General features: G+C 50.1%; 1 protein-coding gene across 2 annotated transcripts in view; it reads right to left on the reverse strand.

Moving 5' to 3' along the window:
* The window catches only part of Samd4a (sterile alpha motif domain containing 4A), a 220,065-nt gene that overhangs the window by 2,859 nt on the left and 202,945 nt on the right, over positions 1-14,261 (reverse strand). For both annotated transcript variants that reach the window (XM_075949972.1, XM_075949971.1), the window contains 3 exons: positions 13,116-13,317; positions 11,856-11,982; positions 4,781-4,864 (listed from right to left, as the gene is read on the reverse strand). In XM_075949972.1, coding sequence (XP_075806087.1) covers positions 4,781-4,864; positions 11,856-11,982; positions 13,116-13,317 — 413 coding nt within the window. The remainder of the gene's footprint in view (positions 1-4,780; positions 4,865-11,855; positions 11,983-13,115; positions 13,318-14,261) is intronic.

The following is a 14,261-nucleotide window of genomic DNA, read 5'->3' on the forward strand; positions in this document are numbered from 1 at the left end:
TACTGCCCATCTAACATCTGGTAGTACCTTTTTTTTTTTTTAAATATAGGAACCACATTGAGCCTGGGGCCCAAGATGCAACAGTTCCTACATCCCAAGTACTCACATCTTAGAATGTTCCCCAGTGACATATAAATCAACAAGAATGCTCAGAGTGATGATGGTTCTAAGCAACGTGTTCCCAGAAAGAAGGACCATGGAGGGAAGGATGGATGGGTCAGCCTTGGAAGTCAAGGACAGACTCATAAAGACACAAAATGACTTCTTGCCAATGGTGCCGGTAGGAGTATGCTAAGCAGCAAGGGAGGATGGGTAGGGGACCAGAGAGGTGGAATGACGGGTTATGAAATGCAAGGGCTGGAGGTGACCCTAGGTGTAGGAGGAGGGGGTGGGGACCGAGTGGCAGGAGCATGCCTGTAAGGACAGGGAAGGGGCTTTAATAGGAATGTGAGGGCAGTTGTGGAGCCCAAACCCATTTCTTTGGCATCGTTTCTCTCTTCCTGAAGTTCTTGATGAAAGGCCACAAAGAGACCTGCTCCTGCCCGCAGCTGGGCAATCAGGGGGATGGATATAGCTGATTCAAATTCTCCGCAGCAAGAATAAAGGCCAGAAAAGCAAAGGCAGATGCTGCACACATCCAGATCGGAAGCTTGTGATGATTGCCTCCTTGACATGTTAGAGAATCGGTCACATGGCAAGGTGTGTGTCTGTGGCAGGACATGTGCTTCAGAGACTAGAGGCTGTGAGTGACTTAAACAGCGGAGCTGCCTGGCTCTGCCCTGCTGCCCGTTCTCACGAGGGCTCTAGCACGGTCCGCAGAGGCAGACCCAATCATCTGCACACCAAGAGGAGGACCTTGGATGGTACAGGGGAAACTGAAAACAGCAGAACAATGCAATCTCTTTTTAGCTTGGCTTCTCTGGCTGGTGGTCTGATGAAGGGCAAGGGTAGGCAAGGAGGCATGGATCGGTCATTACAGAGCAGAAAAGATGGTTTCCCGCGACTGCTGGATGAGGGCAGTAGTGGGCTAGCTACAGAGTACCTCCCTGGCTTTGGCAAGATCTAGAGGCCATCCAGTGTGGCTAGTTCAATCCCCATTATGGCCAGCTAGGCCTAGTGGAGGGGACATTTTTAGTTACTATGCAGGGCTCAGAGACAAGACAGGAGTGCCTGAGCATTCTAGGGAAAGTTAGGGACCTAGAAGACGTGGAAAGGTAGAGAGTGAGTCCCCTGCAGGGGTTTCCTGACCTCCTTGCTGGCGGTGTCGTACTGGCAATTCTGCTAGCTTGAACTTGGAGGAGAGTTTTTTGTTGTTGTTGCAAAACCTATTGAGATAATTATAGGTCCACATGCATTTGTAAGAAATGGTCTAGCAAGGTCATATGGGCACCGTGTCAGGTCCTAGAGTAGTGACAATTTGCACAGGCGTAACGGGACATTACAGCGAGGACACTGACCTTGACCTAATTCATCGACCTTATTTAGATTTCCCCAATTCTATTTGTACTCGTGCGTGCACATGTGCATGTGTACAGACAAGGATGGACAAGCATATGTGTAAGCTATGCCAATTTAGGGAGGGATTACTTTAAGAGACAGTGGCCCCGCTGGTTTGGGGTATGGGAGCATCAGCTAGCCCACAGGTATGGACTTCTGATCAACAGCTGACTCTCTGCGGTGTCAGCCTGAGCCTGTGCGTAGGGCTCAACGCTCGTAGAACAGGAGTGTGTGCAGAGGCCACTCTGGCATGCGGATGTCCGCCGATATCTCTAAAAGTAGAGCATACTCTTGCTTGGCTCTCCAGCCCACACATTAGTGCTAAATCTGCAGAGTTGTGAAAGGGAGGAACCAGGAGTGTGAAAATCTCAACTAGCTCAGCTCCAAGGCACATGAACTGTGCATTTCAACCACAGGCTGTGTCTTCCAAGGAAAGGCAGATTTACTATTTGCACTTGTGAAAACTGCACACTGACAGCTTCAGGGAGCGCCTCACCCAAGCAAGCACCATAGGATTAATACTTAGCACTGCAATAAATGCCATCCCAGTGCCTTGAGAAAATAACCTGCATAGGATTTCTGCATCTGCGACAGTGGGGCTGGTGAGGCTTAGGAAAGAGGGGGCTGGGAAGGGGAAAAGGAAGAGGGTGAGAACCCTTGAGAAAGGGCCTCAGACTCTGACAGCAAGCTAGCCTGTAGATCCCGGAACCTCTCTATAAGGGGCTTAGAGGTTCATCACGCATGAATACCTCAGGTGACACACCCTAGGCAGAACAGAGTCTGATGAGAGATTTGCAACCCTCTACATGGCAAAGGAAGGCCAAGAGAAAAAGGGCTTAGACAAGAACCCGAAGGGCAGCAGTTGCCAAGGAAACAGAGAAGAGCAGAGACATCAGAGACACTTAAAAGTTGGCACTGTGGACCACAGTGGATGTCATCTAGATACAGATGACTTGACACCATCCTCCTGCATCCCTGCGTCACCTCACAGGGACTTCTCTTCTCTTTTCCTCCCTTCCCTGTTATATGTCTCATTTCTGTCCGTATGTGCACACGTGCATAAGTGCAAGTGTCTGTGTGTGTGGAGGTCAGAGTTCAATGTCAGGGATCTTCATTATTTTCCATCTTATTTTTGAGACAGTCTCTCCTGAATCTAGAGCTCACTCATATGGCTAGACCTTGAAAACTCCAGGGATCTGCCTGTCTCTACTTTCCTAGTGCAGGTACTACAGGCACATGTGAAAACTACCGTGAATAGCTTTTTATATGGATTGTGGGGATCTGAACTCAGATCCTAAGGCTTTTATGGCAAGCATTTTGCCCACTGGACTGTTTCCCCAGCCCCAGAGGAAATTTAATTGTGCTTTCCTCTTGCCATTTGTCTTTCTATAAAATGATTTAATTTGCTGGCGTGAAGTCCCCAGCAGGATTCTCTCCCCTGGCACCTGGAAAGGGCTGACCCCTAGAAACCCTGCCATAGCTGGAGGCCACAGTGCTCCTGTACTGGGCTAAGCCACCTTCAGTTTGATTTACATCCTTTGCCCCTGAGACTGCTTAGGAGGAGGCTGCCTACAAGAAGGGATTGTTGAGAGAAAACAAAAACAAAAAACAAAAACACAGCAATAAAAAGGCTTAGGAGATTAACAAGATGAAAGCATTAGTGAAATCTCATCAGTTCCAAGAGGTATTCCGAGAAAATGGAAGAACTAGCTTATTAAACACACACACACATACACACACACACACACACACATACACACACACACACACACACACACACACACGCACACAAAGCCAAACACAGGCCTGTTCAATGGAAACTTCTGAATGAAGCATATTTGGCATTTTCACTGCTAATGATAACAGCAGCACTTAACTGTTTGATAAGAGCTTCCAAATGCCAGTTATCCGAGGCCCATCAGGCCCTGCGGGGAAGGTCAGGTTTCCTTGCTGACTCACAAGGCAGTACCAGGCTCCCCACACAGCCGGGCACCGAGGGGCAGCAGTACACTGGGCTGTGGACTTCCTGCCAGGGAAGCTTTCAAGTTTGTCCATGCTGTGTTTATGGGCACTTCTTCCCTGGTAAGGCTGTTACTGTCCCATAAATGGCTACACCACAGTTTGTTGATCCTTGTTTGGGTGGTCTCCCATTAGTTATTAGGGGCTGCTGACACAGCAGGGGAGAGGAGCTGGCAACAACTCCCGGAGATGCTGTGGGATGTCCAGGATCAGTGTGACCAGAGAGGTGGAGCAATGGTTTGCAGATAGGGCTCCCTGGATCCTTTCTGTTTTGTCAGGAGCCCTGTAGTGCTGTGGTAGCCCCTGGAGCTCCCTCCTGACATTTAAGTGTGCTGGGGGAGTTCCAGTTCTTTACACTGCTCCATGCAAACCATTTATTTCCTGTATTGTTTTCAGGACAAGATTATATTTTCACACAATCCTTAGCATACATAGATCAAATATCTAAAAGCCAGGGGTGGAGGGTCCTGGGAACAAAATTTTCAGGACGGCAGCTTTTCTACCCACTTCTGTTAGAGGAGGCTCAGCTGGGCCCTAGGTGTGGCAATGGTCCAGATCTTAGGTGGCCCACCATCCAGGCAGAAGAGGACAGGAAGGGGAGGCTGAAAGGGTAGACAGAGGTCATCTCTTCTGCTCCTACCAATTCTCCACAAATGTGCAGACCCCTGAGCTTGGGCCCAAGAGAGCACTGAAGCCCCCCAGGACAGGCATAACGGGGAACTGCAGGCGGGACTGATCAGAGTAGGGGCACTGACTTGGGGAGCATGCTCCTGGCTCTAGTTAAGATGTGTGATTGGACCCAACCCGTGTCTGTCATGTGGCAAAGGGCACCTCAGCAACTTTGGAGCTCCATCATGCAAGCCACTTGCAACAGGGAGATATAAAAACAAGCAGGGGTCTTTGTTTCAAAAATTCTATTTTTAGAGCATGTTGGGATATGCTTGGCCCAGACTGGTCGATCCAGTGCCGAGAGGGAACATATCCAATGCTGTGGGAGATGCTCCCATTAGAAGCCATGTCTTGTGTGTGTCTGACGCCTCCAGCTCCTGCATTTGGCTGGGACCACCACTGTGGGGTTCCAGTGTGTGCTGAGGGGAGGAGCTTCCAGGGACAGTGTTGGTCTTTTTGGCCTCCAGTTCCCTGACTCATCTCCCCACAGCATGAAGACTGTGCAGGGAAGAGGCACCACAGCACCCCAAGGCTGCTCTCTTCCTGTCCCGCCCACCCTCAAGCTGCCCCAGGTGTGTGGTGAGGACACACTGACCTCCCAGGGCATGCTCCGTCATACTGAGGCACAAGGACTCCAGCCTGTTGTTGATGTCAGGTTCAGTCACAGGAAGCTGGAATTCTGCAGAAGGAAGGGTACATTGATTACTGGGACTCCTGGGACAAGGAGGAAGTATCCACGATGCCACCTAGTTCCAGGGCAAGTGTCTAGTGTGCCTTCCCTAGGAGGACACAAGGGGACCTTCAGGGCCAGCATGAACTGGGACCACCTCTGTGGTCTGGTAGATGCCAAGCCTACTGTAGACATAGGCAGCTGGAGGCAAACTGATAACTTAAATAGTCAGAGCTACAGGCCATCACTCTTGCTTGGGTCATGTGATGGTTTTCCCACAAAAATAAGAGCCAACGCCAGCAATGGTCTGCAAGGTCTCCTTCCATCCTGTCCTCAAACTGCTCTGCTCCTCCGTTCCATCTCAGCCCTCTTCTACCCCGGGCCTTTGCACTGCTGTTCTCTCTGCTTCTGGGCCAGCCCACAAATGTTCTCCCCGCTCACTCTTTCCCTGCCTCCATAGCTCAGGGTCTACTGTCTTCCTGAAAGTACCTTCCCCTAACTCTCTTTCCCCCTTTTCCTTTCTTTGTGTCATTAAGGCTGGATGTTGCACGCATCTGCCCCTCCTACTTTAGGGCTGGTGTCATTGGAGCAGGGCTTAGCAACAGTCACCGAGTCTGAATCCTGGCCTATGGAATTCTGCTTCATGGGGAGGAGCAGGTCCAATACACCCAGCCCAGCACATTCCCCTCTGAGGGAAGGACTATATCAATGCTTCTACTGCACCAGCTCCTTTATTGCCCAACAAACTCAGTCCAACAGTCGGGCTCATGAAGACTGGTAGCCCATCAAGACTAGGTAGGAAGCATAGGGCTAGGAGAAGAGCCATCTTCCTGCTGGCCATGGAGGCTGCTGTACTCTTCACCACCCTCAGCCTCTGAGCACGTTGATGGAGGAGCTGAACCCTTACTCCATGGCAGCTCCCACACAGCCACAGACAATCCATGATCCTCTACCATCAGGTCATTCTCCATCTTTCAGGCTCTACTGTCCCCTCCCCACCATGGAAGGCAGCTCTAGGGGCCTTCTCTTGCTGGCTGGGACTCAGTGTCAGCCCCCTTTCCTCCCTTCTCCTGTGGAACCCCGGAATGCCTTTAAGTGCCTAGGACAATCTCACAGACAGCGACAGGGCTTTGACTGCTACCATCTGACTCTCCTAAAACATCCAGCTCTCTCTTCTACCACCAGCAGCCAAAACTACGACACCCTATGGGGAGGAGTGGAAAAGAAGTCCCGTAGCATATGCTGGCAATAAGGCGTGTGCAGGTGTCTGGGGCATACCGACACTGCCACTCCTTTTCTGTGTGACCTCAGGAGATTGTTCCTTTCCCTGGGATTGACTTCCTCCTGGAATGTGGGCCAAAGTTTGGGCTGTTTGCTTGCTGTTCCACTACTACGCTGGTTTGAGGGACAAATGTCGGTGGGTTGGTGAGAAACCAAGTTGAAGCCATGGTTAAACCAAAACATCTGTTTTCATCTAATTAGCTGTAGATTAGCATCTTTCTCTGGTAGGCGAGATGGCTCCGTGTTTAAAGGGACTCTGCACAAAACCTGCATTCCGAGTTTGATCTCCGAAAGGGATCCTCTAGCCGCCACACGCATGCCATGCCATGTGAGCGCACACACAAACATGCACACAACAATAATTTTTTTAAAAAAGGAATCTTAAAGCTCTTCTTTTGCAATTTGCTTTCCCCTCCATCGGCTAATTCAGAGGCAGGTGACGGTCCCGTCTTTCAAATTCTCAGAGAAGGCTGGCAAAACTGGTCAATGTGAAAAGCACCTAGCAGCATCCAGTGACCTTTCTGTGGCAAGTTGCAGCCTTCATGAGGTTTGTAAGGCAACTGAGCTAACTCCTGAGTGGATGGAGGCCTGGGAGCTTTCTAGAGAAGGTGGGAACCGGGAAGGACAGGAGGAGTTTCTCCCGAGCTTAGGGGCTGCCGCTAAGAGCAGGGTTGGGGCAATTAGCCCATCCCTGGGGGAAGAGTATTTTCGTATTTTCATCCATTCATGTGAAAATCATATGCACGCAAAAATTAGCATCCTTTGGGGTGTGAAACCTATAAAATAGAAACAGAATTTTTATATATAGCTAGTTAGCAAATACGGAAGAAAAAAAAACAAACTTCAGCAATTATAGCCATCCATATGCTCAGTGGAAGAGCGCGTTTACTCTCTAGCGCTCCCTTTTAAACAAACACTGTGGAGAGATTCAGATAAATAAAGACGCTCGACATTTGGCGAGAAGAGTCTCAGCTGCAGGATTTCTTGCCAACACGCAGCAAAATGCCATTTTCCAAGCCTGGGATTGCGTGCTTCCAGGAAGGAGGGCTGAGAAACACAGGGCTCTCAGCTCCAGAATCTCCAAGCCGTCGTCCTGGCTGCTCTTTTAGGTGGGGAGTTGGTTTGCTTGCATTGTTTTTGTCCCCACTCCTCATCCTGATGCTCTGGGGAGCTGTGATCTCCACCCCTCTCAGAGCAGTACTGAAAAATTCCAAGTCTTGGAGAAGCCCATATGTTCACATTTCAGAGAACCTTAGTGGTGTAGCATTTTAATTGTGTATTTGATGAAAAACAGAGCAATGGCATCTTGCCACACACATCAGAGGACCAGGTAGATCAAAACTTCTGACTGGCTAGCACCCTTCAGTCTTACTCTCCCCCACGCCCTCCTCAAATTTAGCTCCAAGGGACAATCAGATAATACTGTTGGCTGGTGACACGTAGGTGTCATGCCACCCATGAGAAGGCAGGGGCAGATCTAGCCTCAAGTCCTCAGTAAACACAAGCAGGACTTTCTTGACCCTTCTTGCTCTTCTTCCCCAGGAGGTCTGTTCCTTCGCCTGGGACCACAGCTCTGAGCTGCTGGAACATGAAAAGCCCAAATCTGAATCCCTTACACGTGGACATGATATTACCAAGACTTTGGATCTGGGTGCATATTAGATGTTCAGATTAGGGTAAAGCTTGTGCAAATTTTCTGGAATTTGAAAAACTCTGACATTTGAAACACATTCCTAGATAAGGAATTTTCAACCTATACCAGGAATTCTTCTTTCCCTCATGGTTAGGCTAATTCAAGGGGTTGGTGAGGATTCTGAAAGCTAAGAGTTCAGGGGTAGGGTGGACTAAAAAATGAAAAAACAAAAAGGATTTATTATTAAAAGTTTACATGAATGTGTCGTGTATGCCACATGCATGCAGATGCCCAGGGAGACCAGAAGAGGGCGTCAGATGCCCTGGCGCTGGAGACACAGGAGTGTGAGTGATTGAAAGAGCAGCAATGAGCTCTAATCAGTGAGCCATCTCTCCAGCCCAGCTTCCGATTTAAATTGTGCCTTTTCAGAAGTCCAGCAAGTCCAGAGCACTACAGTCTCAGGCCCTGTGTCAAGAGATCCTGGGAAGATGCCGCTGTCCTTCTTTTCTAGGGCAATGCTGTGGAGTCCACTTCAGAAGTCCACGGCTTACCCCAGGCAGAAATGGCTGCTGGGCCGTGCCACAGGCAGTTTTACAGCACCGTGGGCCAAGTACAATTCCACTGGGACTTGAGATATGCAACAGGCCGGGCGTTCCAAGAGAGCCTGCATTGCCACCTTGCCACTCTCCACCAAGCCTGCTTTACCACACAGCTAAAAGGGCTTCTTCTTCTTCTTCTTCTTCTTCTTCTTCTTCTTCTTCTTCTTCTTCTGCTTCTGCTTCTGCTTCTGCTTCTGCTTCTGCTTCTGCTTCTGCTTCTGCTTCTGCTTCTGCTTCTGCTTCTGCTTCTGCTTCTGCTTCTGCTTCTTCTGCTTCTGCTTCTGCTTCTGCTTCTTCTTCTTCTTCTTCTTCTTCTTCTGCTTCTGCTTCTGCTTCTGCTTCTGCTTCTTCTTCTTCTTTTCTTCTTCTTCTTCTTCTTCTTCTTCTTCTTCTTCTTCTGCTTCTGCTTCTGCTTCTTCTTCTTCTTCTTCTTCTTCTTCTTCTGCTTCTGCTTCTGCTTCTTCTTCTGCTTCTGCTTCTGCTTCTGCTTCTGCTTCTTCTTCTTCTTCTTCTTCTTCTTCTTCTTCTTCTTCTTCTTCTTCTTCTTCTTCTTCTTCTTCTTCTTCTTCTTCTTCTTCTTCTCCTTCTTCTTCTTTTCCTTCTTCTTCTTCTTTTGGTGAGGGTGGCAAGGTGCTGAAGGGGATGGAGTACTCAGAATAGTGTAATGAGATGAATAAGGAAGAAAAGGGGAGGGTGGCGATAAGGAAAAGATCCAGCCCAGGTAGGGTACAGAGAGCCGGTGGGGCGGGAAGGCTGATCACACAGAAATGTTTATGGGGGGTAGAAGAAGTTGAGTGACAAGCTGCACCTGACACATTGCTGCTGGTGGACGTGGGATGGGGTGGGGTGTGCGTGCTGTGGCCATTCTCTGGGGCCCACACATCTGTGAAAAGTTACAGGATCAGATAATATAGAACAGGACTATCTTACCCAGGTGGCCTCTCAGAGGCAGGAAGCGGGATTTGCCCAGCTGCACTCTCGGCTGGGATTTCCCCTACCTCTCTAAGCCCCAGCCAAGCTGTTTGCTTAAGCTTATCAGAAGGCGGGGACAACTGTTTACCACATACTTTAAATGATCTCTATTCTGGCCTCTGTCTGCAAAGTGGCACTCCTCTAGTGGACTCTAATGACAGCCTCCCTGCCCTCGTTCTTTCTAAAGGCATCGCACACTGAGGAGTGGATGGAGGGCACCAGCCCAGAGGGCTGTGCTCCCAAGTGTGCACCAATCATCAGCCATTGCACAGGGAGGCTTGATGTGCAGGGCAGGTGTCCCCCTGTGAAGCGCTGCTTTCGGGAGGAGCAATCTCACCCATCTTGCACATGGGTAGTCTGGTCCAAAAGTGCTTTGCACGTGGTTTTGTGCAAGGGAAGGGTGCCGTTTCCAGAATGCAGGCTTGTGAAGTCTACCTTGCCTGTGTTTTCCTCATGCATCCTGCTCTGGGCTTCTCCGCCCCTTCCTTTTGGTCCTCGTGGGGTATAAGGAGGCTTCATGGCCTCTGAGAATCAGGCCAGAGCTACTCTAAGATCGGCTCTGACTGAAGCCCAAGGGCCACGGGTTCTGGCTCAACAGAAACAGAACTGCTTCCCAAAGGAAGGATCTTTCTCTAGGCAATTTCTGAGTTTGACTTCCAGGTGGAAAAGAACCCCACCTCTGAGCAGCATGGCATTCTTGCTGGGTGCCGCCTGTGTGTTTAGCCCCAGGCCACACTGGTGTCTTAGTCCTTGTCAGGCTCAGTCCAGGAGGCCCTCTGCTAAGTGGTCCTCCTCATTCCAGCAGAACCAAGACACCTGATGACTGTCCAGGTGGAAACACAGCAGAAAGCTACCACCGGTGGTCTCCAAAAGGGCCTGACTATGTAGTCTGGGAAAAAGGGAAGCGCTTGGTAGAACTGAACGAGATGACAGACCATCAGTAAACACCGGGAGGACTCTCCACACTCTCCAGAGATAACAGTCCATCAGAAGGCAATTATCTTGAAGTTCACAAAGTCGACTCTTGTGTAGACCTTGTTGTAGCTCTCAGGTGTTAGAGACATGGTTTGAAGTGGAAGCTTTGAAGATGCTCAAAAGCCGGGAGAAACACATACCCTATACCCGAGACAAGTACTTGGTTTGGGGGTTCACCATGCCCAACTGCCGCGAGAAATACATACCCTATACCCGAGACAAGTACTTGGTTTGGGGGTTCACCATGCCCAACTGCTGGGAGAAACACATACCCTATACCCGAGACTAGTACTTGGTTTGGGGGTTTACCATGCCCAACTGCCGGGAGAAACACATACCCTATACCCGAGACAAGTACTTGGTTTAGGGGTTCACCATGCCCAATTCATTTTATGTTCACGCTCACTCCTAGCTGTGTGAAGATGAAACCCACACTCTGCTTTGCTCATCCACGTAGTCCAGTCTCCGCACATGCCCAGAAGCCCTGAGAAGTCTCCTTAGCTGGCCATGCTGGGTTCCTCTGACTAGAAAGACCCACTTCTAGGTCCCACCCCTTAGGTTAAGTCTGGCCTGGAGGTAAGAGGCATTCCTGTGAAGGAAGCTGAGAACCCAGTTCTTATGGTCACTGTCTGATTGGCAAAGGCCAGGATGTACACTTAGCAGAGATTCTCCTCAGCTTCTTTTCTCTTCAGTGAGGAATTCTGGATCTTGACTGTGGCTGCCTCACCCTTTAACCATCATGAAGGATTTAAGACCTTAAGGAAGGGTTTGCAACGCCCAAGGAAAAACCTTAAAAAAAAAGCCCAAGAGGTTCTAGAGTTCTAATACTCAAAATAAATTTAACTAAGATTTGTGGGAACACGGAAATCAAAGTCTTCTAAACAATTGCTTTTGGGGCATGGTACTCCAGGCTGTCAGGTGGGGTAAGGTTACCCAAAGGCAGGGTGCATCTCTTGTTTGTGCCTGGCCGGGCATCCAGATAGGTGTAGCCATGGCTTCAGTGGTTTGGTGCAGCTCTGAAGCCTAGAGGTCAGAGGGTTCAGGGATCTGCTTGCTGTATGGAATTCAGGCTACTTGTTTTAGGAAGCATGCTCACTGACACCATGTCTCCCCATCTGGCCTTGATCAGTAAGCGAGGGCTCCACTTTTCCAAGGCAGTTCCACAGCGACAGGGACATTCCTGTGTTCTCTTCCATTGTCTTATCTTCTCTCACCCCATCCCCCGCCACACGGAACTCTTACAGGGATACCTATCTCTGATTTAATCAATCTAGGAATCTAGATATCTGACAAGTATCAAAAATATCCCCGTCAGATTGCATCCAGTGCTGGGACTCCAGGCGCTGGCTCCCGGCCAAGCAGCCTCTGCTCTCGCAGCCAGCAAGGCACAGTTTAAAAAAGGAAAGAGTTTTGGGCAGCTCGAAGGAATGTGTGGTGACAGTTGAGGCTCAGCACTTTCCGGCTGGGTCATCAGGGCACCCTGGCCTCCCTCCTGTGTCTGGGAGAAAGAGGAAAGGGATGGCGTGCTAGCCAGGCCTACCTGGTTGCTGGAACAGCAGCATGTTTCGTGGGGAAGTGTGCACGGGCAGCGAGCGGGTCTTCTGGACAGAGCTGTGGGTCCGGCTGGGCATGCTGTTGCTGCCCCCGGGGTTGGCAAACCAGAGGTTCTAGGGAGGGACATACAAGAGGCGTGCATTAGTCCAGACCCCCTGGGGGAAGGGTGGGGGAAACAGAGCTCCAGCCAGAACTCAGGAGACAGCCATCCCAAGAGAGTTTTGGAAAGGGCCATTGTCACCTATTTGTGGGTTTACAGAGATGGTTTAAACCCCTTGAGTGTTCATTCCCAGGCCTTGCTTTAAGCTCAGTTTACCCTGGCTGTCCATTCTCTCTCATTATCTCCAAAAATCTTTTAACCCATTTGTCACCTTTTCTTTTAAAAAGGGGGTGGGGGCTGTCTTAGAAAAGCTCGTAGAAAAGACTGTAATGACTTTAGCGCTCTTGTTGGATTTTCTCTACGAGAGTCCCCAGTTTAGTCCACATAGAGGCGAAAAGATGACTTGGTGCTGGGAGCAGGCCTGCTCCACGCAGGTCCTGTGGCCGAGGAGGTTATCTCTCCTAGACCTGATAAGGGGGCTCTTCAGATTACCCCTCCCTTTGGGAGGGAATGCCACCAGCCTGGTGCAATCTTTCTGTTCTGAAGTCACCCTCTCTCAGGAGAACTCAAGCCTCACACCTACTTGTACATCCCCTGTCCTAAGATCACCCTCTATAGCCCCATGGGGCCAAGGGAACATTGGGGAAAGGCAGCACTGGGCTCCTGGGACAGAGAAGTCATTGTCTATCTCGCAGCAAGGGGCAGCCTCTCAAACTTAATCCTGTGGACTCTCCATTGCAGCTGGGACTGTGGCGAAAACAGCTATTTGTCACATTAAAAAAAAAAAATCAAAGAAAGCTTATTCAATGGCAAGGTCTTCCAGAACCTCAACCTGGAAGGTGGTGAGGTATGTTGGGGTGGGTAAAGATCAAGCAGAAATAGCCGTTGCATGGCTATCTATGAGGGTCCCTGAGATTAACGTGGCACTAGGCCTCCCAAGCAGCAGCCAAGGGTTGTTCAGTTCCCAGGGAAACCACACAAACAAGTGCCGGTCACCTGGGAGGCATGGGCTCAACCAACCTCCTTGGTTTAGATCCCCTGGGGGGGGCATCGGTTTCCATTTTGGAGATTGTCTGGGTTGGGGTCATCCTAAAGCCTCAGACCCCGAGCTTGGTCAACCTCCCTGATCCCCAGAGCAGAACCAACCTGTCTTCCTTGTTTCATGACGGTGGGGTTGGCAGCGGTGTGGCGCTGGTTGGAGCTAACAAATCCACTGGTGCCCAAGAGACCAAGGCGAGCAGAAGGGACATTCCGAGAGGCGATCTGGTACTGTCGTGGGTTCCGTCTGCCCATGCCGCCGCCCACAGAGCTGGCTGTCGGGAGAGAGTTGGACTGCCCAAAGCCACGACTGTGAGAGCAAAAAGAAAGGACCCAGAGCCTCAGTCAAGTTCCACGAGACACAGCACAGGCTGCCAAGGGGCCTCCTTGGGGCTGACAGTTAAGAGATCTTGGTGGGGGATGCCAATAATTGTCTAACATTAAAACTGCATCTAGTATCTAAAAACAACCGTACAGTACATGCTGGATGTTAGAGCTCACACATTACTGTTAACCCGTGAGACAGCCCTATGAAGTAGGCTCCATAACCTTTAAGGCTAGGAAAAAGTCAGAAACCTTGAGAATTTTGCAATTGTGATACATCCAGAAGGGGGCAGCACCCAAATAGGAGCCCAGAAGGGAAACTCATGTATTCTCTCCAGCCTTCTCTCATTCTGGTCTTGTCCAACATGTGGGTCTGCACACGAGGGCATGGTGCCTTTCAAGAAGCCACAAAGCAAAATAGCAGAATCAGTATCATAACGGGATCTGACTCCGTTCTGGGGCTCCTTCATTAGGGCACGGTTCGTTTCCCATCAGGTTGTCTGTAGGCAGTCTTGAATGGAGGACACCATTGAAATACAAGCTCTTTACAGAAAGAAAGGACGGCACGTGTCTTCCACAGCCCAAGTCAAGGAGTCAGCTTTTTCCACAGTAAATGCTGGGTTGAAAGTGGGCAAAAGTGAATGAATGAGCCGTGATGCTCTCCAGCCCTGAGAGCCGGGGCATGAGACGGCAAGAGCTCTGGACCTAAGACAGTCCTGTCTCTTCACTCCCCAGGCCCTTTCTGCACGACGAGCCTCAAGCTGCAAAGGCTCCGCTCTTCGGATCCACGCAGGGGACTGATCCCAGTGGGTCGGATGAGCTCAGCAGGAAAGCACTCATCTCCTCCACCAATCCTGGTTCTGGGAGGCTTCAAGGAATCGGCACATTCTTTCCAAGGGAGTCAGTCAGCTTTATTAGGGAGGGTGGCGT

Source organism: Microtus pennsylvanicus, chromosome 15 (assembly GCF_037038515.1).
Source record: "Microtus pennsylvanicus isolate mMicPen1 chromosome 15, mMicPen1.hap1, whole genome shotgun sequence".
Taxonomy (NCBI): domain Eukaryota; kingdom Metazoa; phylum Chordata; class Mammalia; order Rodentia; family Cricetidae; genus Microtus; species Microtus pennsylvanicus.